Source organism: Platalea leucorodia, assembly GCF_965183815.1.
Source record: "Platalea leucorodia genome assembly, chromosome: Z".
In the NCBI taxonomy this organism is placed as follows: Eukaryota; Metazoa; Chordata; class Aves; order Pelecaniformes; family Threskiornithidae; genus Platalea; species Platalea leucorodia.
In genome coordinates, this window is record NC_138858.1 from 45,077,724 (window position 1) to 45,102,215 (window position 24,492).

General features: G+C 41.2%; 1 protein-coding gene across 1 annotated transcript in view; it reads left to right on the forward strand.

Moving 5' to 3' along the window:
- NTRK2 (neurotrophic receptor tyrosine kinase 2) overlaps window positions 1-19,783 on the forward strand; it is a gene marked incomplete at both ends in the record, with an annotated part of 205,460 nt that extends 185,677 nt beyond the window's left edge. The window contains 2 exons of the mRNA XM_082335628.1: window positions 18,571-18,729; window positions 19,598-19,783. Of these exons, the coding sequence (XP_082191754.1) occupies window positions 18,571-18,729; window positions 19,598-19,783 (345 nt within the window). The remainder of the gene's footprint in view (window positions 1-18,570; window positions 18,730-19,597) is intronic.
- Window positions 19,784-24,492: the final 4,709 nt, after the last annotated feature.

Consider the following 24,492-nt stretch of genomic DNA (forward strand, 5'->3'; position numbering starts at 1 on the left):
AACACTCCTTCTGCAGTTCTTTATCTTTTATGTACCAATTTGTGCTGTAGTAGCAACTCATGTGTGACATACCTAGAGTATTGGAATTTATAATAGGGCAGTCCTCTTCTTTTTCAAGTCAGTGGGAATTCTATCTCCTTAATGGCAAGATCAGGTGCAAGACAACATAAAGTCCCTAAAAGAAAAAATGCAAGCAGAAGTCTCCTTTTTCTGGTCTTAGTTAAAGAGGAAGCATCCCTGTGGGAAGCAGGTTGTGCTGGCCTTAGTCGTCATGCCTAAGACCTGTCTCCCTGTGCTCCCCAGCCTGTGCTGCGATAGATCCGGCTGCTTCACAGGAATAGCAAGCAGGACCTTTGTTGGGCATCTTGGGTACTTCAGCTCCAAAACCCTGCACTGCTTCATGGCACGGTGCATTCTGAGTTGGATCTGAAGTAAATTCCCAGCTGGAATTCCCAGCTCGAACTGGTTGTTCGAGAGGTTGGGACAGAGAATGAGAGTTGAAACATTTGTTATGTCCCTTGCATGAGAGGGTCTGCCTGGGACATAATCAGCTCCATCTAATCTTCAGAAAAGTGCTGACCCAGTCTAAAATTTTCTGAATGTTCCACGAAAAGAACAGTGGGCGTTTTTTCTTCCTTGTTCTGTTTGTTTGTGTATTTTTGGGAGCACGCCAGTTTTATTGACCTCTGAGGGCTCTCTGCATGAATAAATCATACCATGGAGAACTTTGCTTGGAAAAAAGACACCCAAGGAGATTCTCCTTGGCCTGAAAGCTTACAAGGAGACTGGGTGCAAGTGAAGGTGCCCTTCGAAGGCTGAAATTTGGGTGCTAACTCAGATTTAAATGTACACTCACCTTAACCCAGAATGCCCAGAAATCCTCAGGAGGCAGAACTGAGGACAAAAGTGCAGTTCCCATTGCCACATGGCCTGAAGTGAGGTCCAGAAAGTTTTTGGACACAGAGCTGGAGCTGAATTAGGTGCCTGCTCAGAAAAGCCATCCGCGCACACAGACGGTGCCACAAAGGCTGCATTTCTATGCGACTGCAGTCCCGTGGCTAGCCTGGGAAAAGGAGGCAAGACTGAAAGGCTGGGCACAGGATCACAGCCTTATTGCCTAGGCAGGGGTTTGTTCTCTGCCAGCTCGTGCTGTGGAGGGTCTGAGGCCTGCTTGAACCTTTCGCTCACCATAATCAGCACTCTTTCTGGCTACAAACAGTCCTTCAGATGTGTGAGTCATATTTGGGATTATCAAAACCCCTTTGATGACATGGCCTGTGCATGCATTAGGGTATTTGATCCTGACTGTAAGTGGATGGGAGGGAGGGGGTTGAGAAGAATTTGAAACATTTTGAAGAAAAATGTAGGTAATAGAGGGTTAATCTGTTTTTCCCCTGAACGTCTGCTTTTTTATGGCCAGTGTATGCTCAGCTTGTGCAGTGCCTTGGCAGAACAGCCCAGACCCGCTCCTGCCGTGGCCAGCATTACCCCTTCCCACTCCTCCGCCTTTACGCCCCCTCGAGCATCCCCTTTTTTGAGCTTCACCACCGGAATCTTCTCCAAAGGTTGGTACAGCAGGTTCAGGGCGTTTGGAGGCTCTGTTTCCATGGCAGCCGGGCTCCTCTGCTCCCAGACGGCAGCTCAGGAGGAGACAGGAGCAAGAGAAAGTCATTAAATGTGCCAATTAGTATGCAGGGCCAGGGCTGCCCTGGCAGGCAGTGCTCGCAAAGGCGGGCAGCAGTAGGGGTGCCCTGGCTGCACAGCGGACCAGGGAAGATGGAATCGCAGGCATTTTGCTGCAGCAGGCAGGAGCTGAAGCGCAGCTGCCCCTGGCTGGGGCAGCAAGGAGGGTCCCACAGCGGACACGGGCCTGCTGTCTCACAGATGAGCTATCTGGCATCATTCACACCCCACAAGCTAAATGCCCCAGAAACAGTGAAACCCATAATTTCCTGTTGGGCAGGAACAGGGACAAAAACTACGCATTCTGAAATTTGTGCATTTGATGATAACCAGTCAGATATCATGGTAACATTCAGCTGGAGAGCTGCAGAGAGGGGAAGGAGATGGGGATCTTAAATCAGATGAAGATACGATATTTTCTCTGCTGCCACTTAGCTTGTAGCGCATGGCAGGACATGACTTTCAGAAAAGATGCAGTTTGGACACCAGGGTGCATTTTCACGGGAACAGACAACAGGGCTCTGCTAGATTCCAGTTGTGATGCCGAGTGACATGCTGCCCCCTCCTGTAGAGCATCCAGTTTCTGTTGGACATGTTCTTTCTCTCCATTTCTTGGCCTAGTCTGTTTTTGTTTTGTTTTGTTTTTTTTAGATTTCTCTATTCTGTTGAATGGTTGCAATATTTTATCCTGGATTGACAGTATTTCAGTCCGAGCTGCATGTATTTTATGCAGCTATACAGGAGCTAGAAATGTTTTGCGATGTTTCTGAACAGACAATGTAAAATCACAGTCAGAGATTGTTAGAGGGATTAATTCTGTTGTGATACGGATGTGCTAAAACATTTAATCTCTAAAAGGAAAGTATTTTAAGTATCTTAGTAGGGCATTGGCTGGTGCTATTTCAGATTTTGATCTTCTTTTTAACAACTGCTGATCACTTTCTCCCATTATTTCACTTTCCATGGAAAGAATCTGGCTAGAGAAATTTCAGAAGGATTTGCCTATTAATTAATCATTTTGTTGTTGCTTGTTTTTGTTTAGGCTGTAAGATAATCCATTCCCTTCCCAATATATGTTTTTTCCCTATAGTATGTTTTAGTCCTTTATCTGGGATCCAATTGTTTTAAGACATGGTTTATTGATCTTGTGTGAAGCTTTGTTTGTTTGTTTGTTTTTTCCTGTGAATCTCTGTAAAATGTGCCTTCCCTCAGTGCAGATCTTGAGTATCTGAGTTGTACATGGAGCAGTTTTAAGTAGAGGAAGAATTCCTCCACGAATTCCTCCTGGAATTTATAATGGAAATAATTTAGAGACTAGTGGTATTTCATTGAGCTGCATCTCGTGCCCCTGCCAACCTCTCACTATGCCAAACTGCCCAGGGCCTGAAACACCCTGGGAGTCCCCTGAATGTTGGGCTCCCTCAAGGAGGTGCCACTGGCTGCAGGAAGCTTCCCTCCAAAAGCATAGCGTTCCTTTCCACCTCCCAGCCCTCCAGCAGCAGACACTGCTGAGATTTTTCTTAACAGACTTCTGTAGGTCTTTGCTTCACTTCAGAACCAATTTAGAGGATGCACAATATAAAAAAAACGCTGTAGAATGTGTGACCTAAATTGAATATCAGTCACATTTTATTTTTAGTTATCTGAGTACATTTTGGTTTAAGTTTCCGTTCAAACTGAAATCTTTTGGGAGCATCTGGCTGTTTTGTTTTGCTGGAAAACATCAACATTTTTTCATTTCAAAATCTCTTGCTCAAAACTGTTCCAAATATTTCATTTTCTTGAAAATGTTCAGTACTTTTGTCTGATACAGAATCAAAGGCATTTCAAAACATCAATAATTCTCACAAAGAGCAGAGCTTCTTTTTTGGCCACTGTGGTTTTGTTGAATAGACTAACAAGGCAACTCTAAGTAGCCTAGGGAGAAGTTTGCATAAATCAGTTTGGATTTTTTGCGAAAGAGAAGCTTAAGGGGAGATGTTCTCAGTGCAGAAGAAGTAAAAGGTGAACTTTTCTGCTGCCTTGTTGAGTCTTATTCTGTTTACCTCATCCTTAGACTCTGCTGCTTCTGGTACTTCTGAATCACAATGTATTAGTGCGATAGTCAAAAGTTATTGTGATTGTTCTATCAATCAGTCCTTAGACTAAATACAACCATCTCGTCCTTTACAGTGAGAATTCTTCTCTCTTCTTCTTTGTATTGGCAATACAGAACAAAAAAGTCTAGGACTCAGTTCCACATAGACGGCTTCGGGATATGATTGCACAACATAAAAATGTTATCCATTTCTTTAGAATAGTAGAAAAAGGTTGAATTCTAGAACCTGTGTGCCAGCTCATGCTTACAGATGCATCTGTCTTTTATAAGTTAGTGGATTTTTTCTCTTTCTTTGCATATATAATACCTATTATTCTCATAATTAATATTAACAGTGATAGTATTTTATAGTATTAACATCAAATATTAAATCTTAAATATCATTAAATATTAAAAGTCTTGACAATATGAATGATAAGAAGATTTTTCTATTACTATATCATGTTAAAATTAATTATTCTGGAGATTAATTTGTGGCAAATACACTTGTAGTGATTGGCATCCGTCCCAGTGCTAATAATCAGCAGAAAGTGTGTAGTAGCTCTTTCCTTGCCCTCCAGCTGAGAGCATCATGAGTAACTTGCATGGCATGGCCTTAGCATGGCCCCACAGAGATTAATTTCACCCTTAGCGCTAGAGCATGATCACAGAATGTAAGCCTTGGACAGAAATAATAAAGATATTTACAGGTGCTGAAATTGCCAGTTGTGTATTTCAGCTTAGGCTTCTCAGAGAACAAGGTCATGGATAGTAATGATAAAGGATTGTTGGTCCAGTGTTAGACATTGCAGAAAGAAAGAAAGAAAGAAAGAAATTCCTGATGCAAATGCAGAGTAACCAAAAGCTGTGCTTCTGCTGCAAGACAGAATGCAAATGCATTAACTGTTTTGGAGGGAACAACTCCCTGTGGTGGCAGACGTAATCCCAAGACCCCTAGAAATTTGGGGTCAGTCTGCGTGCTGTGGTTCTTTCCCCAAACCTCTGCCTGAGTTTCCCCTGAGGAGAGCCCAGAGGCTTGCCCCAAGAGACTGTGCTCCCTGACTCAGGGGAAAGCCCTATTTCTCGTGGTGACAGCTGAAAAGCACAATTTCGTAAGAGCTTTCTGACAGCCACTCACAACCTGTGAAATCCCCCAGGAGCCAGTGGAAGTTGCCTTGCCTCCCACCAGTAAGGGCCCATGGGGTCCTGCAGGGCAGTGGAAAGCTGCCTCTGTGTTCTCTTAGAAGAGGTACCGGTTCTGCCTTACTCTCTTTTATTCCATACCCCTCTCTCACGGAGGAAAAACAGATGAGCAAGGACACTGCAGTTCTTGTGTCATACATGCTGGAGAGGTGAAATGATTTTTATTATTCTCATTCTGAACATTGTGTTCTTTTCAGCAGCGTTCATCCTGAATATTGAATTCCTTTCACTGAAGCAGAAAAGGGTTGAGGCTTCTCGTAACTTGGCAGTGTTTTGACCATTGGTCACCTTATGCAGGAGGCTGTTAATGTTACTGGGTATTTACTGAAGTAACTGAAAGGCACATGCAAGATTAGGGCTGAAAGTCTTCCCAGGCTTCAGCCCATCCATAAGGGGACTGAGTGCAGTAAGTAAGAGGGTTATGTGGGACATAGTGCTCACTGGTGACCGCTTATGTGCTTGCTTATTGGAGACACTTTGCAATAGATAGAAGGCTGACTGGTCATCCATTCCTGTGTGCCATGGTCTATTGTTGTGACCATTTTGCTTTTTTTCCCAGCTCCTGTTCACCCTCTGTGCTCCTCCCATCCCCACACCCTCTTTTCTCTTCTATTGGTCTTCATCTTGATTCCTTTCCTCATTCTCCTGGGCTAGGCTGTTGAGTTGTTGCTTCATTTAGTAGATGTTTCTTCATTAAAGTTCTCCTGCTGAGCATAAAGAGGCCCTTATTTGAGTAAGTGCCCATCAAGGGTAGTAACCCGTAACAGGTTCATTTAACAGGGAAGGTTCTCCCCTGCTTTCTCTAGAGCCAGAACAGTCTTGGAACCTATAACTTCCTTCTGCCATTATTGTGTCAGGCCTGTCACAGGAGGACATGGACACTGGGAAGCTGTCTGTCCTTACAGAGTAAGAAGTCAGATTGAATTTTGTTCAGGAATTGTCAGACTTAATTCCTGTCTGATTGAAGCATGGTCTGTATTGGCTCACATATGATACTCACTGTTATCTCTTCAAAACAGGCAAAGAAAGTACATGTAGCATTATTTTGGGGTTTAAAATGGCTAACTCCCACTTGACTATTTCCCTAGCTCAACAATTCTCACAGAAAACTGGAGCCACCTCTCACTTGCCAGCAAAGGTGTCATACTGACCATAACAGTGAGATCTCAGTAAGACTTAAGTACCCTTACCAAATACACTGCAGTGCCTTTACTATCATGCTATAAATATTATCCTATGTAAGTAGATGTAGGTAACATGTCAAAATAAAGTGGCATACATTTTGTGATGGACTCTTCATGATCTTGCATTAATCCCGTTCCTTCACCACCTAGTTCATGGTTCTCAGCAACAGAGCACCCAGTCACTCATACAGGGATAACTATGCAAAGTGTTCAAAAGAATTGAAAAGCAAATTAAAGCAGATCAAATACACTGTTCAGCAACTTGGAGGACATTCATTTAAAATGTCAGGATTCATATGGAATTGCCATGCTCCAAGGTACCCTCCTTTGTCAGTGTTAGCTAGTCAGTGATAAGCCAACTGATAAAATGAACATGAGACTTGTATAACACTTGGAGGTCCTGGAAGGCTGGAGGATTCATACAGAATGGGTCTTGCACAATACAGTGGGTTTCCAAACTCAAAATCCGTATGGTAGGAGGAAGATCCTTTCAGGAGAGAATTTAGTGGTACATCTGCTTTTTGTTAATAGAAGTCTCTTAGCTAGCTCAATGACTGAAGGGTCTTGAAGGGGAACTCCTATCTGGCAGAGAGGAAAAGAAAATAAAGTGGGGTGGCAGCCTAAGTATGGGGTCAAGGCTAATGGGAACCCCAGAACCACTCCCTTCCTGTAGGCCACGGTGAACCATAAAATGAAAATATCCTGATGATTACAAGATCCAGGGACGTGTTCAAAGGAAATGACCACAGAGGCCAGAATGCAGGGTTAGGCGAAGGTGACAGCATAGTATACAGAAAGAATAATAGATTTGCCTGGCAAGAAAACAAAGAAAACTATACACTAAGGCCCGAAGCACATAACATTTTAATAAGAACATCATTGAGTGCATTTGACAATGCTCTGTGTGGATCATCCTAAACATGTCAAAAAAGTATTATAAAGTAGCGTGACTTTAAAAGGAAATGCAGGCTTTATGGAACAATATTATTTCAAAAGTTTTCATCTGAAGCAAATGAAAAATATTCTGAAGTACAAAGACTCAAAAACAGTATTAGGGCTACTGCTGGCCTAATTTAAATATGACTTGTTATAGTACCAGATTTTTACAGATATTGATTTGGGAGTCCTAGCCGGAAGTATTCCTGAACTGTCCAAAACATTGGGGCTGTAGACAATCTCAGAAAACCCCAAACAAATTGAAATATGTTGTCTTAACAATATGAGACATTCATTTCCCACTTGGCTTATTTTGAATGTCTCCAGGACCTCCTTGAATCTAGGCAACTCTGGAGTCTGGGAATGCTGCATGTAAGATTTATATTGCAGATCGTACAGTTGACCTGCGCTTTAACCATAGAGATCGCAAAAAACAAAATGACTGTTCTAACTACTTTGATTTAAAATTGCAGCCTGTTTTTAAAAAAATGGGGCATCTAACCTTTGAGGTCTCAGTTTTACTTCAGATCCTACTTTTATTTGAGCAGTGAAACTAAAATTACGTTTATGCGTTGATTTTGAATTAATTATTATATTACAGCAGTGCAGCAAGCAGAGGACTCAATGTTTAATAGGATTCTTATTCATCCAGCGAGGAAGGTGAGCTTGCATGGGGAAGGAACCACCTCAGGTCTGCGTGGTTACAGTAAGGAGTAGCTTCATCCTAGGAGGAGGTGGAAGATTTTCCAGAATGCTCCCTTGGGCCACTGCAAAATGTGTGAAGGAGAAGCAGAAAGAGTAGGTGTAGTTGTGTGTTTCTTTCCCACCCACCTCTTCTCCTTTGTCCACACACCACTAGCATTTGGTGAAGTATGTGGGGAATACATTGCACAATCCGTGGTGTGGTGTAGAAATCCGTATGTATTAAATCTTCAGAGAGCCCTTACCTGAAATGCAGCAGTACTGGTGCAGTCTTAAATCCTTTCAAAGATCACTGTGATCTTCCTCTGTTCCCCAGGATCACCTAGTAATGAGCAAGTTCAACAGGCTTTATGTCAGAAAGCCAAACCTCCACCCTGATGACATGCCATCAGGGAATGGATCCACCTAGGGAAATTTTAGATAATTAGATTACTAGACTGACACCTTCTGCGAATGCTTGCATGTCAGGAGATTATCTGGCCTCATTTTAGAGGCAGAAGGAAAGATGCTTCAGCATCACAGGCAGAATTTACAGCTCTGTGTTGGTGTAAAACAAATGCGGTCATGTGAATTCCAAGAGCCATTGTATACACAACACATTATAATGTTTCCCAAATGGAAAGTGACAGTGCTGAGGGTAGAGACAGGCACTGAAAAGAATTAAGAAAAAACCCAAAACCAAATACAAAACTGAAAACGAAATTTGTGGTTCCAAGCCCTCTGCTGGTGTAAATTCTCCCTTTACACCAGTGTAGAAATTCAGCCAAGAGCTATAAAATGATTTCATCACTGCTTGGGCTACACTTTGGCTCTTGTATCCAAGAACAATATTTTAAGCATGGCTTGAGGAATATTCAACATATGAATTTGATAAGAACAATTTAGAATTTTGCAAGCTCCATAGGAATGAGTAATATTTTTTTTTTCGGTAATAGCAGTTACTGGTGTTTTTAATGATCATATTGCACGTTGTTTGATGGATGCCTCATTTCAGAGCACATGCCTGTTTCAACTCACAGAATGATGTCATGGTACAAGTGAGGAGGCAAAAACTAGAATTCATGTAAGGAAAACAACAGAGAATTTTTTCTGTTCTATTTTAGTGAAACTTTTGTGTTTTCCAGTTTATGTAAACAAGTTATGGCCCAGAGAAAGCAAGGAGCAGAAAACATCACTAAGACTGCCGAAGAGAAGGAAAATGAGCACAAGGACCTTGCCATTGCATTGTTCATTTGCAATCTGGCTGAGAACCAGTATATTTTAGCCTCCCTCAGGTCCCTGCCGATGTGGCTGTCTATCTGCATAGACTTAGCTTAGCCTGTTGACACTATCAGTGTCACACAACATTCCCAGTGTGGGCACTGAAGACAGATCAGGATTGTGGCTGTGATAATACTTCTCTTTAGGCAAGTAGCAGTAAGTCTTCACAGAAAAGAGAGCAATTGCTAATTCTCTGAAATACTAAGATTATTGGTCCTCCTTTGAATTAACGAATCCTTGCGCTGCCTTCTTGGTGCTTCCAGCTGGAGAGAGTACATCTCTGAACTCTCTTCAGGCAATTAGTAGTTGACAGATTTGATCTGACATGACTTGCCCAGCATCATACAGGTAGTCTGTGAACAAGCCAAAATAGCTGACATAAAATGGTCGACTAATTTCCCTTTTGCACTGATGGTTCAAAACAATCTCTTTCACTTGTGGGAACTCAGTAGGTTTGCCCATATTCCTAGGATTTGTGAAACTAAAGACTCTGCTCATTTTGTTGCCTCACATATGTGTGACAGTTTGTTAGTCTTGGTATTTGTAAGCCATGTGATAAATTAACCACTCAGGGAAAGGGGGAGAGGCTATCTAAAAAAATTTAAAGAACTGGAACATCTGAGACAATTCAACTAAAAATTGTGGTGCTCCCATGCGATGTGCATTATAGAAACACTTCTGTGACTCACAAGGGAGAAGTAAAGCAACAAACCAAGCTTTGTTACTCCCCGCTTCTTCTGTGATGTGATTTGACATGACCAATAGACCCAGACATGCTATGTTAACCTACGGTAAATTTGAAAAAAATGTGGGTTTTGGTAAAATAAATAGAGGAAAAGGTTGTGATCTCCAGTACTTGAGAAATAGCTTTCAGACTTGACATTGGGAGTAGAGATTTCCAAGTGAACACAAACTGGCTTATGTGGTATGATACTTGGCTTTCAGAGTCTGCCGTTGAGTAACTGCTACTTGTTGATATTGACTGTGCAGTTCAGCTAACATCTCATCACATTACACCTCAAACCCCCTATTTAAAAAGGCAAACAGAAGTTAGGATTTCAACTATGGTACAGAGTTGTAGAGGCCAGCTTTCCAATGCATGTAAAAGATTATTTTTAAAACCTCCTTGGCCCTGCTAGCCCAGACTACTGCTACTGATTATTATAAAAGTGGAATTTGATATTTGTAAACTGTTTGCTTGAAAATCAGAAAGGCAGTAGCTGTAGTTCATTAATATTGCATTGCAAAATTGTTTTGCTGTTGACTTGGACACACTAGATAATCATCCCAGAGCCTGTGAGGATTTTAACCTAAGTTGTTCCAGCTGCTTGTCTGCTGGTACCTGATACCTCTCTTCATCCACTGGTACAACCAGCAGACACTCAGCTGTGGAAACAGTGGTAGGGTACAAGTGATATAGTGACAACTTTTTGTAAAGCAAAACACAGGACTTCACGTGAGCTCAATATTCTGCGTTGCGAGTCGTGCCGCTGGAGTGATCGGTAACTGTATGCTATGGCAGAACACGATATGGCAGATAAGGTGTTTTAGAAAGGAGAGGCCATCTGGTTCAACGTTCCAAGTCTTCTCTGGCTTATAGTAATCCCATCTCCCTGCTTTTTCACCAAGGTCCTGAATTCCCGTCTTCAGAAACGTATCTAGATGTCAAGTGAATTCACTGAAATGCACTGTTGAAGTTGTCTTTCCTTTCAATTTACCACAGTATACCTCCCTTTCTTTTCCCTTAGATTATCATTTATTGTTTAACACTAGAAATTTTTCTCATTTTAAAGTAAAAGAAATTATATTTTAAAGGAATAGAGTTCTTTTTTTCATTCATACACACTTAGTCCTGGGATACTGAAGAGCTGTAATCCATTACTTTTCAGTGCTGCAGATTTCTACTCCGTTAACTCTCCTTCTGTCCCTCTGATCGGGGACATTTCTTTTAATCAGAGATGTGAATCATGTCACCTTCTTCATAGCACTCATCTGATCTTACCTCCAGGGCACTTCATCTTCCTTTCTTGGAAGAGTAAGTGCTCTTAATGCAATAACTACTACAGTTCATTAATTATCCTGTATATTTGGCTGACGCAATATGATATTGTATTGTGTAAAACACAACAATAGATACAGTTTCTATATCCTTTAAACTTAGCATTTGAAAAGGTCTTTGGAAGATGCCAAATTGTAAGATACATTAGGTCATTCACATATTTCAGTTCCATGTGATATCTCTCCTTCATTCCACCCTTTCGGCAGAATTGTTTCTAGCCCTCCATTATCATTGTTGAGAAGTTTGGTAAGAACTGCATGTTGCAATGTGTGGCCCATCTACATAGGAACATAGGAGTAGCTTCTCCAAAGGCCAGGATCCCGTCACTGTGAGTAACCAGTGCCTGCAGAATAGTATGAAAACAGGATAAGCATATATTAATGTTTCCCTCATGTACTCTTTTAGCCTCCAGCACTCTGAAGCTCAGGCACTTCCTGGGCCAGAGATGGTATCTTTGTGTTTGATAGCCCTTGTCAGATTTTATCCTCCATGAGTGTGTTTAATCACTTTGTGATCCCAGGTAAGCCTTGGGGATTGGGAGTATCTTGTGTCATTGAGTTCCGCAAGCAACTGTATGTGGTGTGAGGGAGTGCCTCTTTTTTTTGTTATGAACCTGCCATTTACAAATTTCATTTGTTGTCTTCTGGTTCTTGCGTTATATGAAACTGAGTAATTGGTCTTTCTTCATCCTCTCCATACCTCTCATGGTTTCATAGAGACTAATGAGAAGAATTTTATCTCTAGCGACACAAAGTTGACACACAATATTGAACTGATGTTGCACAGCTGAAGAGAGAATTTACAGTGTAATAAATGTTGTTCTAGACATTGTTTCAGTTTTCTGACAAGACCACTGGTAGAATTAATTAAGAAATTTAGACATAAGCCCCTTTTGAATAGAGATGAACTAAAATGGGGTTAAAAGTGAAAATGAAAGGACACATCTTTAGCTTTTGCCTAATTATCTGCCTTATTTCATAATTCAGTAACCTCATGTGCTGGAGTGGTATGGCTTGTTATGACTGTGAAAATAATATATTGCTTTTCTGAAAGTGGACATGGCAGGACTGATGATATTTTAAGAGGACACATTGACTTTGTCTGCAAGGCCAGGGCATGGAAGAAATGAAAATAACAATTATTGATTTTTTCCTGTGCTGAGAGAAACATTTGCCAGCATTTTATGAGGGGGAAAGAGCAGATGTTCACCAAGAGAGGAGAGGTTTTCAGTTTTAGCAATAAGACATGATAATTTTTGCAGAGAACATTTCTTTGCAGTTATATCATCCTGAGATGGGGAAACAAGTCAGAAGACCAAAACATAAATAGCGAAAAATACCCTGAAATGCTGTAATCCTGCAAGTATACAGGATGCTTTTTTAGGAGGGAGTAAACAAATGAATCAAAAGGTACAGCTTGGTTCCAGTTTGACAAACTAAGATCCAGTTGAGTTGAAGAGACTGAGTCTATACTTGCCACATGACAGTTAATTTAAGCATAGGCTGAACTGTGTTGCTGCCTTCATGACTACCACCCTGAATTGCAAAAGGTCTGAGATCAGCAGGGCTCTGGGGAGATGCAGCAGTCAAACCAGACAGGGTTTTGGGCAGGATCAAGGCTGAAACCCATGGGTTAGTCATTCAGGTTCACTGGGCTCACAAAGTAAAAAGATTACTTTTATCCTGTTGGCAGAAAAAAGCATCATTACTCTTTAGAGAATATACAAAGCGTTGTGAGACATTACTGCAATGTCACTCTGTGGGAATCATGGGAACCTGGGAACGCTGAACGTAAATGAGGAAGTCTGTTTTCCAAGGCTATGCAATTGGTTGCTGTGCTTTTTACTGCATGAATTCAGAGTAATCAACTACTTAAAGCCAGAAATTGAAAAAAATGGGGAAGGATTATGTAATACGACGCCTGCAAAAGCTGGGGAGTGGATTTGACGTCCCCTCCAGGAGTGCTGGAGCTTCTCCAAATACAGCCACCAGCATTTAGCAAGAAGAGAGATTACACCCTGTTCCAGCTAGTCCCTGTCCTGTCCTTTGGTCAGCCCCTGCAGCACCCTACAGCACGGGTCTGGAGCCCTAAAGTTCTTTGTCATGCCCTCAGCACCACAGCCCCCAGTGCTGCTATGGTGAGACCAGGTCGCAGCTGGCATGCATTCCGTTCAGACCTCCCTCTTCACGGTACAAATCAGTAAGGCATAAACCTGGTGTGAACTGATTGAGTGGTCATCTTAGCAACATTATTTCTTGCACCTTTTCCCAGCCCGTGGCTTGTGTCTTATCTGTGAAGCCCCACATACAGCCTGTTTCTTCCATATCTCTGTAGGTTGCCTTCCCCCGGCTCCACCCACAGGCTCCTGTTCCCAGCAGGAGCACAAGGCTTCATTTGCTCGTTTTTTGTAAGAGAGCATACCCATTTGCTCACAAACATCAGGCAACAGGGCTTTGAGTTCCCATGGCAGTTGGGTAGTAGAAGTTGAAACAGTGATCAGGGCAGGGTGTCGACAGATGCATTTTTAATTGGCATAGGGAAATTGCAGTGATTGCCTGTGTTTAGCTTGATGACAATCAACTCAGGGCTCTTCTCTATAGCAGCAATATTAATGTGCAAGAGAACACATTGAATGGGTGGGTGGATGGATGGATGGATGGATGGATGGATGGATGGATGGATGGATGTGTGCAGACTCTTGGGCAACAAAAGTCAGCTTCCACAGAATTTTGTACTACAGGCCTGGTTTCCTTCTTAAAACTGAAATTTCTGCATTAGACTAGCCTCACCATTTCCTAGGGCCTGTGAAGCAGGATAAAGAACATGTGAAGTCAGAAAGTGAACAAACTTAGCAAACTCTAGAAGCAAACTTCAAGGCTAAGACCTGGTGCTTCTACAGCAATCCTTGAAGCTTGACGTTTGCGAATAGGTGAAAACAGTGTTCAAGGTTGGCTTATCTGGCACCTTTCAAAGTGCTAAATTCGTTTAAAAGATCAGTGCTGAAAGTCGTGACAAGTGAAATGACATTGCATTGTTGAAAGTGCAACATTTCATACGTGGAACAGTGTGGCGGTTTCCCCTTGGAAGTGCTTCCTTGGAGAATGTCATAGTTCACTGCTCTGGCATAGCAGTCTCCTCTCTGCGGGTAGTTTGCACATTGCAGAAGCTAATTCACCAGGCTTTCTGATTTAGATTCTAGCCCAATACTGCTAGTAAAAGCAACTAGTGAATGTAATACAAGGCTACAGCTGGGCTAGGGAGTGCTTGCTTTCATATACTGACATTTGGAAGCAAGTACTTAAGTCCCAGAAAGGTTCTATACGAGTGCAAGTCCAAATAAAAATGAACCGTCATAATGCAGATGCTTTCAGGTGAACATCAAGAAAATATACGCTAATTTGTATCCATAAAATGGTGATTTTTGTAGCGTTTTTACAGCTGCAGTATGGATTTTAAAGTGATAGCATATTAAGTTGAAACTGCAATGCTTTTAAACCTGTCATAACCTTAGCTAGACTGAATATAAAGGTGTTATTTACCTGCAACTGTAGTCTGCTTAGCACACAACCATTTTAAAATTATGTGTATCAAGCAGCACTGCAATTACAGTGTGCATAGCAGGGACTTTATCCTGCAGAATGCTGATGATATCTGAGACCTGTGTAATACTTGCGTTTCTTATTAAAGCATACGTAGAAGGCATCCTTTTGAAGCACTCAGCACCTTTAAAGTTTGGTCAGTGTAGTCATGTTTTCCTTCATTGGTCCTTCTTGGAAAATACCCCTTAGCCTTGCTGTGGGTTTGGCAACAACAGCAAAAAGGCACTCCACCTCTCTTCACTGCTATTATGGTACAACTGTGGGCGCTTGGACTCAACAGTCCAATAAAGATCAAAAGAAGCTCACAACTGTCTGGCAGTTTGTTTCAGGCATCCTGCAAACAGTGGTGTCAAGTCCCGGGCTTCAGTTCAAGAAAGCTCTGAAACATGTCCTTCATTTTAAGCATATACCTAACACAGCCCTTAATGCTTTTCTGAGCTGAGTGACTGTTGTCTCAGTAACTAACCACTGGTCATTAATAGAGAAGGAAATGTGCATTTAGAAAAAGCGCCTTTGGCCAGGCCCTGACCTGTGTTTTTGAAGTGGCTGAACTGAAACCTGAGTTGAACTGAAGATGCTTTCGAACCACAGGCAGATTGTCAGCCTGCTACAGGTGATGCTCAGTGTTGCACAGACAACCTGTCTTCATTGCAATGCCATCTGGCAAGAAGAGCACCCCTTATAATACTTTTATTGATACTTTGCAAGGCATTAAATATTATCTTCACAAAGATGCTGAGGCATTGGAAATAACTTTGCCTAAAATGATTGATATTGCCAATGATAGAGATGGAGAGACCTCAAGACTTCTCAATCCTGGACAAGTACTCTGCCCAGTGAAGTCGTCTGCCTTCGGGGACAGAAATGGACACAGCTCCAGGCAAGATGATGTGGGAAGAACACCAAAGAGCCTTGTGGCTCATGCTTATCTGTAAATCGAATTCTTAGTGTCAATACTGATGAGTCAGTCTTGCTATGACTGCAAAGAGAGACAGCTAGGTCTGTGATGTTACAGATCAGTTCATCGCAGAGCCATCATTTGGCGGCAATTTATCATCATCACTCTAGATGCGTGTCACTCATTTTACTGAATGATGTTGGAAACTCAGCATAGAGTCCTACCACAAATACACTGTGGTTCTGTAGCAAGGAACCATGGGAAAAGAAGATTTGGACAGTGGGATTTTTTAATTGCTTTTTCAAAATCTCTTGATGTAAGATGCGACAAATAAGAAAAAATAGAGACACGTATTTTATTGTTTATAGCTTTCATTAATTTTTAAGGAATGAGTCAAAGAATTTGTTGAAAAGAATGAGTAGCAGAGGCTGTATGATGAGCAGATCTAAATGCCATTTTAATATTTGATGAGACCAAAAGCTTCTCGTCACTAACCATCTTTTAATGGCACTTGCCCTTTGTCCGGGTATATGTGGTTGCATGTTTCTAAGGGACTAGCTTTTCTGGCTTTCTAATGAAATACCTCTCAAGATGGGGGTGAAAGTGGTGGTTCGGAGGTGTTTGGTTGCCATGTCAGTTTAGGTAATGATAAGGTGGGAAACTGAAGCTTTGTTTGCATCTCAGTGTGCTCACGTGTTATTTCAAACTCTCCACATCGAGTGACTTCTCATTCAAAGATGATTAAAAATACTGATGCAGAGAGCCTTACAGCCAGTCTGTCTGCCAGAGGGGTAACCTGTAACACAGAGACGAATGGACTGAATTGAGCAAAGCACTTGAAACTGCGTATCCATTTCCTGTCAATAGAGTGCTCAAGTGTATGTTTTTAAGTGGAAAGCCTCAGGAACTAGGTCCCCTTTTGAATGGCTCTGAAACCTGTGCACAGCAACCTGCATTGAGTCAGATGCAAATCTGCAATGTAGCCAGGAACTGAAGTCGCGAGCCCTGCCTTTCCTTCTGCATCCCAACAAAAAATACTCCTCCATTGCTCACATGACATCTGATGTAGGCGGAGGAGAAGAAGAGCCTAGTAACAGACCAAGTCTATGAAAGTTTTAGCATGACTTTCTGTTTTTATGGAGTCAGTGGTGAATGTTGACTTGTGGCGATGCAGGGAACAGGGTTGAGCTCTCACAGCCGTAGCTGTGTTTTTGGTATGCTGCGCTAACACTGAATTACTGACAAATAGCTGGAAATGGATGTTCTGCATGATTTAGAAATAACGTGAACCCTGACTGAACTTCTATTGGGTTTTCCTTCCATTTGCTGTTTCAACATGAGAACAAGGAGGGCATTCTTTATAACAACAAGTATAAAGTCGCACAAGGGGAAAAGATATTTTGAACTGACAGAATTTTGAAAGTGCAAATGTGGTTTCGTAACTAAAGACATTTTCAGACAGGAAAATGATAGTTAATCAGAAGTCAGGTGTCCTTGAAAAAGCTTTCCTTTTTTTTTTTAACTTCCTGGGAAATATTCACAGCTGTCTTGATGCAAAAGTAATCAGAATATCTATATATCTGTATCACAGTATCTCAGCAGTTACACTATTTTAAAAGTACTTGAGTGGATTTCTTTATTGATGTCATCCAGTCAGAACGAGACAGATCAGGAACAATAAATTGTTTAGAAACTGGAAATAAGAGATTTCTTAAAATTTAAATTAAGGTTAGGAAACCTAATTTTAAGGAAGTATAGCATTCTGGGGAAGCTGAAAAATGTTATAAGAGACTTTCAGAAAGGCATTCATTCAGTGAAAGATCCCATTCAACATGAGTTGATTTGCGATAGGAGTCCATGTCATCTGAATCTGAATCTGAATTCTCTCAGTGCCAGGAGGCACACAAGGCGCGAACATCGTTCTTCTACTTCGATCGGTCCGCGGCTGCGTGCTCCGGAGTCAAGGGCCACAGCGCAGTCTTCCGTCGGTTTCCCCCTCAGGACACGACCGATCCAGCTCCATCTCCTCCTCCTCACTTTGTTACCGATTTTCTCCATCCCCGCCATTTCTGATGCTCGTCGTTTCTGCAACTTTTTATTTTTTTTTCCGGGAGTAAGTAGTTGGCCTCCTGCCCAACCCCCATGACTTGGAGGGCCAGTGGTTTTTCTGTCAGGGTGGCCTTCCCTTAGGCTGCGTTGGTTCGCGGCACCTTCTTCAATTTTATCCGGTGCACCCTCCAGAGAGGGATCCCCTATCCACCACCCAGGGGACGCGCCTTCTAGCCGTGCAGCCCCAGCCAAAGGAGTCCATGTCATAAAAGTTGTTTATTATCAAGGGAATATATCCAAAGGACTGAAACTTTTTTTAAAGTTGTGTAGGACTGGGTAGTTAATGTGGAACAAAATAATTTGATGCATTAACTTTGGAAATTATCAACAGGAAATGGCATTGCTTTAATTCACTCAAAATTAGGATATTAAACCATAGAGAACCTGATCCTACGGTGTCATGCAGTCAGGCCACTGTGTCTTCATGGATTTCAGTTGATATTGCTGAGTTTCTAGGAGAATCATCAGTGCAGATTTCATTTCATGAATCAGTTTCCTGAGTGTTAAAATGGAGACTAAAACTGGCCTAATTTAAAGTGGGTTGGTAGGCTAAATTAATTAATAATTTTATAGAGCTTCCTGTTCCTTGGGTAGGGTGTACCAAGTAAATGTTAAAGATGAGTTTGCACTTCAGAAACAATGTCTTTGGAGATTCTGTTGAGAAACCTATCATGGTAGTGGTCATTGTTGGGGGGAGAAGAGTTTGGACCCTGAATCCCTAGTTCTTAAAAGCTCCTCAAAGTGAATGGTATCAGATGGGAAAAAAAGAAACCATGGATTCTCCTTATTTAACGTCTTGATACTCTTCCTTGTAAGGCTCTGGAGGAATTATTTCTGACTCTTTCATTTGTTTTTCTCAGGTTGGGGGTCACACCATGCTACCCATTCGTTGGATGCCTCCAGAGAGTATCATGTACAGGAAGTTCACCACAGAAAGTGATGTCTGGAGCCTGGGGGTTGTATTATGGGAAATTTTTACCTATGGCAAACAGCCATGGTATCAGCTCTCAAACAACGAGGTGTGTGTAATACATTCTAAAACTGCGTTGGGAAGGCTGGCAGGTTAACTGTTGGTGTAGCTTCTCTGGAGAAGGGACAGCAACAAATTTATTTAGTAAAGGCAAAACCCCTGATATCAGGTATTTATGGTATTGTCATGAACTTTGTGGTTGAATTTCTTCCTTTCCACCCTTTTCTCCCCAGGGTAGATGGAAGTTGTCCAAGCAGAACTATACCAGTTGGTATTTAGCTTTTTCCTTTGTATAGGATAGAGTCTGCTCTGGGTATTGAGAAGGATCATGAGGCAATGAAAAGGAGCTTAGCTATCTCCTGAATGGGCTTTGGGTGATTGCAATTCAGTATCATACATGTCATTGTTGCAGAGTGGCTGCCAAAAAACATTCTTGGATAGATTGAAGTAATCTGGAGATCTCTTGATTTCCAGGCTGTCACAAGTAACTCCTTTCCAGAGATTAGCCACAGTGATACTCGTAAGTTTAAGGAGGGAGGGAGGGAGAGGCACTGGTGCTCTGTGTGAGCAGGGTGAAAACTGAGCCTCCCTCTGAGATGAGGTGAGGTTGATAGGTGGGTAGAGAAAGGAGGTATGGGATTACTTCCTGGCTATCATTCCCTCATGAGTGGAAGGGGCAACATGGGTGAACTTAACATCAGAGAGTTATTGGTCCTTGACAACTTACATTACAGTGATTCTTCCAGATCACATACCACTGCTCATGCATCTACCCAGAAATTAAAGCCCTTGGCAGGGCTGGCTGGCTGAACGGCCACCAGTGGGGCTGCTATGGCGATTAACAATTAACTCTTCCATGGGTCACCCCCACGTAGTTGGCACAGCTGTGCTGATCCTTTCCTTGTGATTTCTCATAGGTGATTGAGTGCATCACTCAGGGCCGAGTCCTGCAGCGACCTCGCACATGCCCCAAGGAAGTGTATGACTTGATGCTGGGCTGTTGGCAACGGGAGCCTCACATGAGGCTCAACATCAAAGAAATCCATTCCCTCCTCCAGAACTTGGCCAAGGCATCTCCAGTCTACTTGGATATTTTAGGCTAAAGTCTCCTAGCATTTCTTCTTATGGGCTGTGGGAATGAATGTGTTCAACTGCCGCTGAACTCCATTAAAATGTGTTCTTAACTTTGACAGTATTAATGACAAAGTTGCGGAGAAGCTTTCAAAGGGCAAGCAATGTGCACTTCTCCATCTGTAGACACAGTATTGACTTTTTAGACATTACTGAGACGTATCTCTTCTCTCTCTCTCTCTCTCTCTCTCTTTCAGTTTCTATCATTTTTTTCTTCTCTCCTGTCTTTCTAATCAATTTGGCTTCTGCATTATTGTAACTCTGCATAGACAAAGGCCTTAAAAACCTGATCTGTTATATCAGCAGACTTCAGTTTGCCCACCACAACTAACAATGCCTTGTTGTATTCATGCCTTTGATGTGGATGAAAAAAGGGAAAAATATATTTGACTCGAACTTTGTGATTTCTGCTGTACAGCTACTGGGAGTTTATATGGATTCACCTCAATTTTTTTGCTTCGGCATGTGGGTGGAAAAAGAAGACTGGTGTTCTCTACATGAAGCATGTTCCTTGCAGAGATAAAGCCAGATGGAAAGAACAGTCTTGTATGATACACTATCTGGAGAACTAGGGGATCAGATGGCATCCAACGCCACAAAAAAGCACTGAAATGATTTGATGGAAGGCAAGAGGGGATTTAGCACTTTCCCTGAAGAGTCTTTCTGAGGACTAAAGGGATTGTTCAAGGAGGTGTTTTGCCAGCACCTTTCATTGCCAGATACAAGTAAAAGGGGAATAGATGCTGCCTGCACTGCACACAATTACGTTACAACATGATAAACTAAACACATGCCCTTATTTTGTCTTCTGGTAGGATATTGTCATGCCACTGGTATAAAAATGTTCTCCAGCTAGTCTTTTTTAATAAAGGCTGAAGCTAGGCTTATTAATGTACAGTATTAATTTCAGGATCACATGTTGTAACTAAGGATTTTGATAAGATAGGACAAACTATAGATGCTGGGGCAGGTGTGTCTTATACTGTGCTTGTCCAGCAGCATATTCCTTCCTTCCTCAATCCTTTTTTTTTTAACCATGCAAGCAAAACTCTGCATGGTCTTTGTCGATTAATGCCCTTTGTGCAGAAACTATCACTCATCTTGTAGTACACCCTAGTAGGCATAGCGAACTCATAACAATGTAACTTATATTTCATTAGAAGGGGCTAATGGAGGACATTAGCCATGTTAAAATGCCTTTACGATGTTACAGATAAAATAGGCTGATATAACATGAATAATCTAATGCACGGAGATCACTGGTTATGTTTGAGGCATGGCAGGGGATAGAGATCTCTAGGGAAAACAAATTACTCTGAGTTTATGGCTTACTATTCAGAGTGCAAAGACCCTGAGCTCAGCGCCATGTTTGTATTGGTACTAGTGCTGTCATTACCAATGTCCTCTTTCTTAAATAATTTATTTTTGGTCGGATTGGCATTGTATGTGTACCACATTTGCATGGCCACTGTGTTGATGACAGCTGCATGGGCATACCTGTTATTTTTCAAACCAGAAGTGGTTTTGATGATTTCAGATTTAGAGTTAGGATTATTTTTAATATGAATTCTTACAAATGAAAACCTACCTTACCTGTTCCTCAAGACTTTTGCCTCCCTCTGTGAGGGGGCGTTACTGCAAAAAAGTGATCTTTCTTTCCATTTTCTCTTTTTGTTATTTCTTATTGATATGAGCCAGATCAAAATAGACCTTCATCTTTGTGTTGGGGATATTTTATTTAATAAATTAAGCATTTTATTTTTGTAAGTGTTGCCATAGCACATTTAATATATAGTTTGCTCGCATGTATTATTTATTAAGGCACTTTAGGTTTTTCCTTCAGAAGCTTTTAGAGCTAGCTCATAAAGATTCTGAACATTTTCAAAAGAAAACAGTTCACTGGACACTGATGAAGTTTTACCCTTCTCAATGTCATTGAAAAGGCAGCATTACAAATAAACATGACAGTGTAACTATAAAGCCATACTCAGTATTTCTTTAATAAACTAGATGTTATTTATTAACCACTACTGAACTGGAAACACACAAAAAGCCAGAGGAAGATTCCTACAAAATGGGCCTTAAGATTTCATCTAGAACGTCTTGGAAGTTCACACAGAAAGCTAGATAAAGACTGAGCATCCAATGAAACCCATTCTCTTGAGAATCTGAATGTTGTGTTTTAAAGGAATTTGAAACTGATTTTCAAAATAACAGTGGTGGAAAAGAAAGGTGTCAGAGTCCGTTCTTACTGTGCAGTGGGAGGAGGCTGCAGGTGGTGGAGGGGGGTGCTAAGTTTCTACCGGCTGTATTCTGTCTTAGTTTCTTATGAGCTGAAGAAAAAGGCATCTGAGATGCTTCTTCTATTGGAAAGCAGGCTCCAGCCTGAAAGCAAACAGGTGGGTTTTGCAAGCACTGAAAGAATGTATACCAAAAATAACCACAAAACCCTGAAAATGTACTTAGTGGCATCTTCTTTTTGATTTACTAGTGAGACTATTAGAGTCATTTCAGAGAATAAATAGTGTTACAATGCATTGTGCAATAACATAGCAGTATGTTAAACTTCTAAAGGACCAAATGTTCTACAGAGCCACCGGTATGGATAACCTTGACCTATGTCATTAATGTTCTTGATAGTGCATAAAATGTATAATCACAGTAGACAAGCTATAAACTGTAGCTATACATAGTTTGCGTTTGTTCATGAAAAGGTGGGTAAGCTTAGAATGAGCAGAGAAGAGGAAGAAATATGTTCAAATCACAATGAAGGGTGAGTATATGTGCATATTCATCATGCTTGCACTGTCGGCTAAATCGTGTACACTGAGTAAATATGACAATCAGGCTCATTTAAAAAGTCTTTCTGGACTGTGCTATGAACTGATCATATATATAATATATATTATATATGTGTGTTTGCATATGACATATATATATACACACACATAGCATATACATGTATGCCTATGTCTGTTGTATTTTATTTATATATGTGCAGACATGCATGCACATTATGTATGGGCTGTGTGTATATGTATAATTTTACATACACCAACGTTATTACAAATGATGATTAGAGTGCTATTAATAAATTGATAAAGTCTGCTGAGTAACCAAAATAATTTTTTTCTTTTGATATTTCTTTTTCTATGTTTGTAAGATTCAACTTTTTAACTGGTGTGCAGCAGAGGCAGTGCTAGAATGCCAGAGATATAACAACAAGCACTTTTCTTCCCCAGATGATTGCATAAAAACATTTCTTCCATTCCCATCTCACTTGTTGATTTCTCACAATGAAATGAACAGACAAGCTTCCAAGCTTGGAAAACAGAGTTTGTTTTACTGTCATTTCTGGGTTTGTGCTATTGTTGTTTTATTGTCCTAGAATAACAGTGCAGCTCCATTAGCATTTTATACTCGTCTGCAGTAACGAAATAATTCCAAGAATGAGCTGGACTATTCAGACTGCAACACGACTTGTGGGATAACGAGAACGCCAAAATTCAGCAGTAATAATAGCAGCATTCGCCACACTCTGTCCTTCACTCTCAATAGATCTGCAGAACTCAGAACTGGCCGTGGAGAACAGATACTTATAAAGCAACAGCACCCCATGATGCATGATGTAGTGTACCCTTCTTAAAAGGACTTCATTCATTTTGATTTGTAAAACAATATGTATTGTCTACAGTTTAATAAGTAACTGCCTGTTTTTTCTCTTTTTCTTTCTTTTTCGTCCTTTCTTGCTATTTCTTTATTGCTTTCGTTCCTTCTTTCTCTTTTCCTTTCTTTCCTTTTCTCCTTCTTTCCTTCTGCTTTTCTCTTCCTTTCTCCCTTTCCCTTTCTTTCTCTTTCTCTCTGTAGCCCTCCCCACCTTTCTGAGAGATTGTGTTTGTTGTGGTTGATGTAGACTTTTACAGAACACTTCAAAAAGAAATTAAATAACCCAATAAAATGATTAGGTCACTGGATGACTAAGGTACAATGCATATGTGTTAGAACAAGTCTGTGTCTGGGTTGTTGCAGCCTGTAACTGAATTCCAAATACTGCTATAAAATGTGAGGGAGGGGAGTGGGGAGGGGCTGGGGAACAGGTCGGGGTTTCTAATCAAAGATGAAGGTTTTGATAGCACAGGAAGTTGTATTTTCTTGTTGTGAGGGCTAGGATGAACCACTGCTGCTTTGAATCAAGAGGTCCTTTAGAGTCTTAGTTAAAACACCTTTATTTGGGTGGGGTGGGGGGTATGCTACATTCATCACAAATATGAAGCAAAAAAAAAAAAAAAAAGTCTACATGTTGCAGGGAAAACACTGTGAATTTCACAATAGCAACCAAGTGACTATTTTGCCATCTTTTAAACATACGTCTCAGGAGAAGAAATGGGAAATGATGGGTGTGTTATTTTTCCGTCTATGCATTCTAGACCAGGTCTGTGGGGGTTTTTTGTTTGCTTGTAGAAGGTTCTGAGTGATGACCAGCTGGTATTTTATAAACACTGAATACTTTGGGCAAGGATAATAGAAGCTGCTAGTAGTGAGGCCATTTGATTGGAAGATGTGAGAAAACAGATAAAATTGAATCTTTCCAGAGGCCTATATCTTGCAGCTTGTATGTATCTTTCTGTAACTTAAAGAAAAGCAGCTAAGAATGTTTTATATACAAGTAATTTAATTCAAC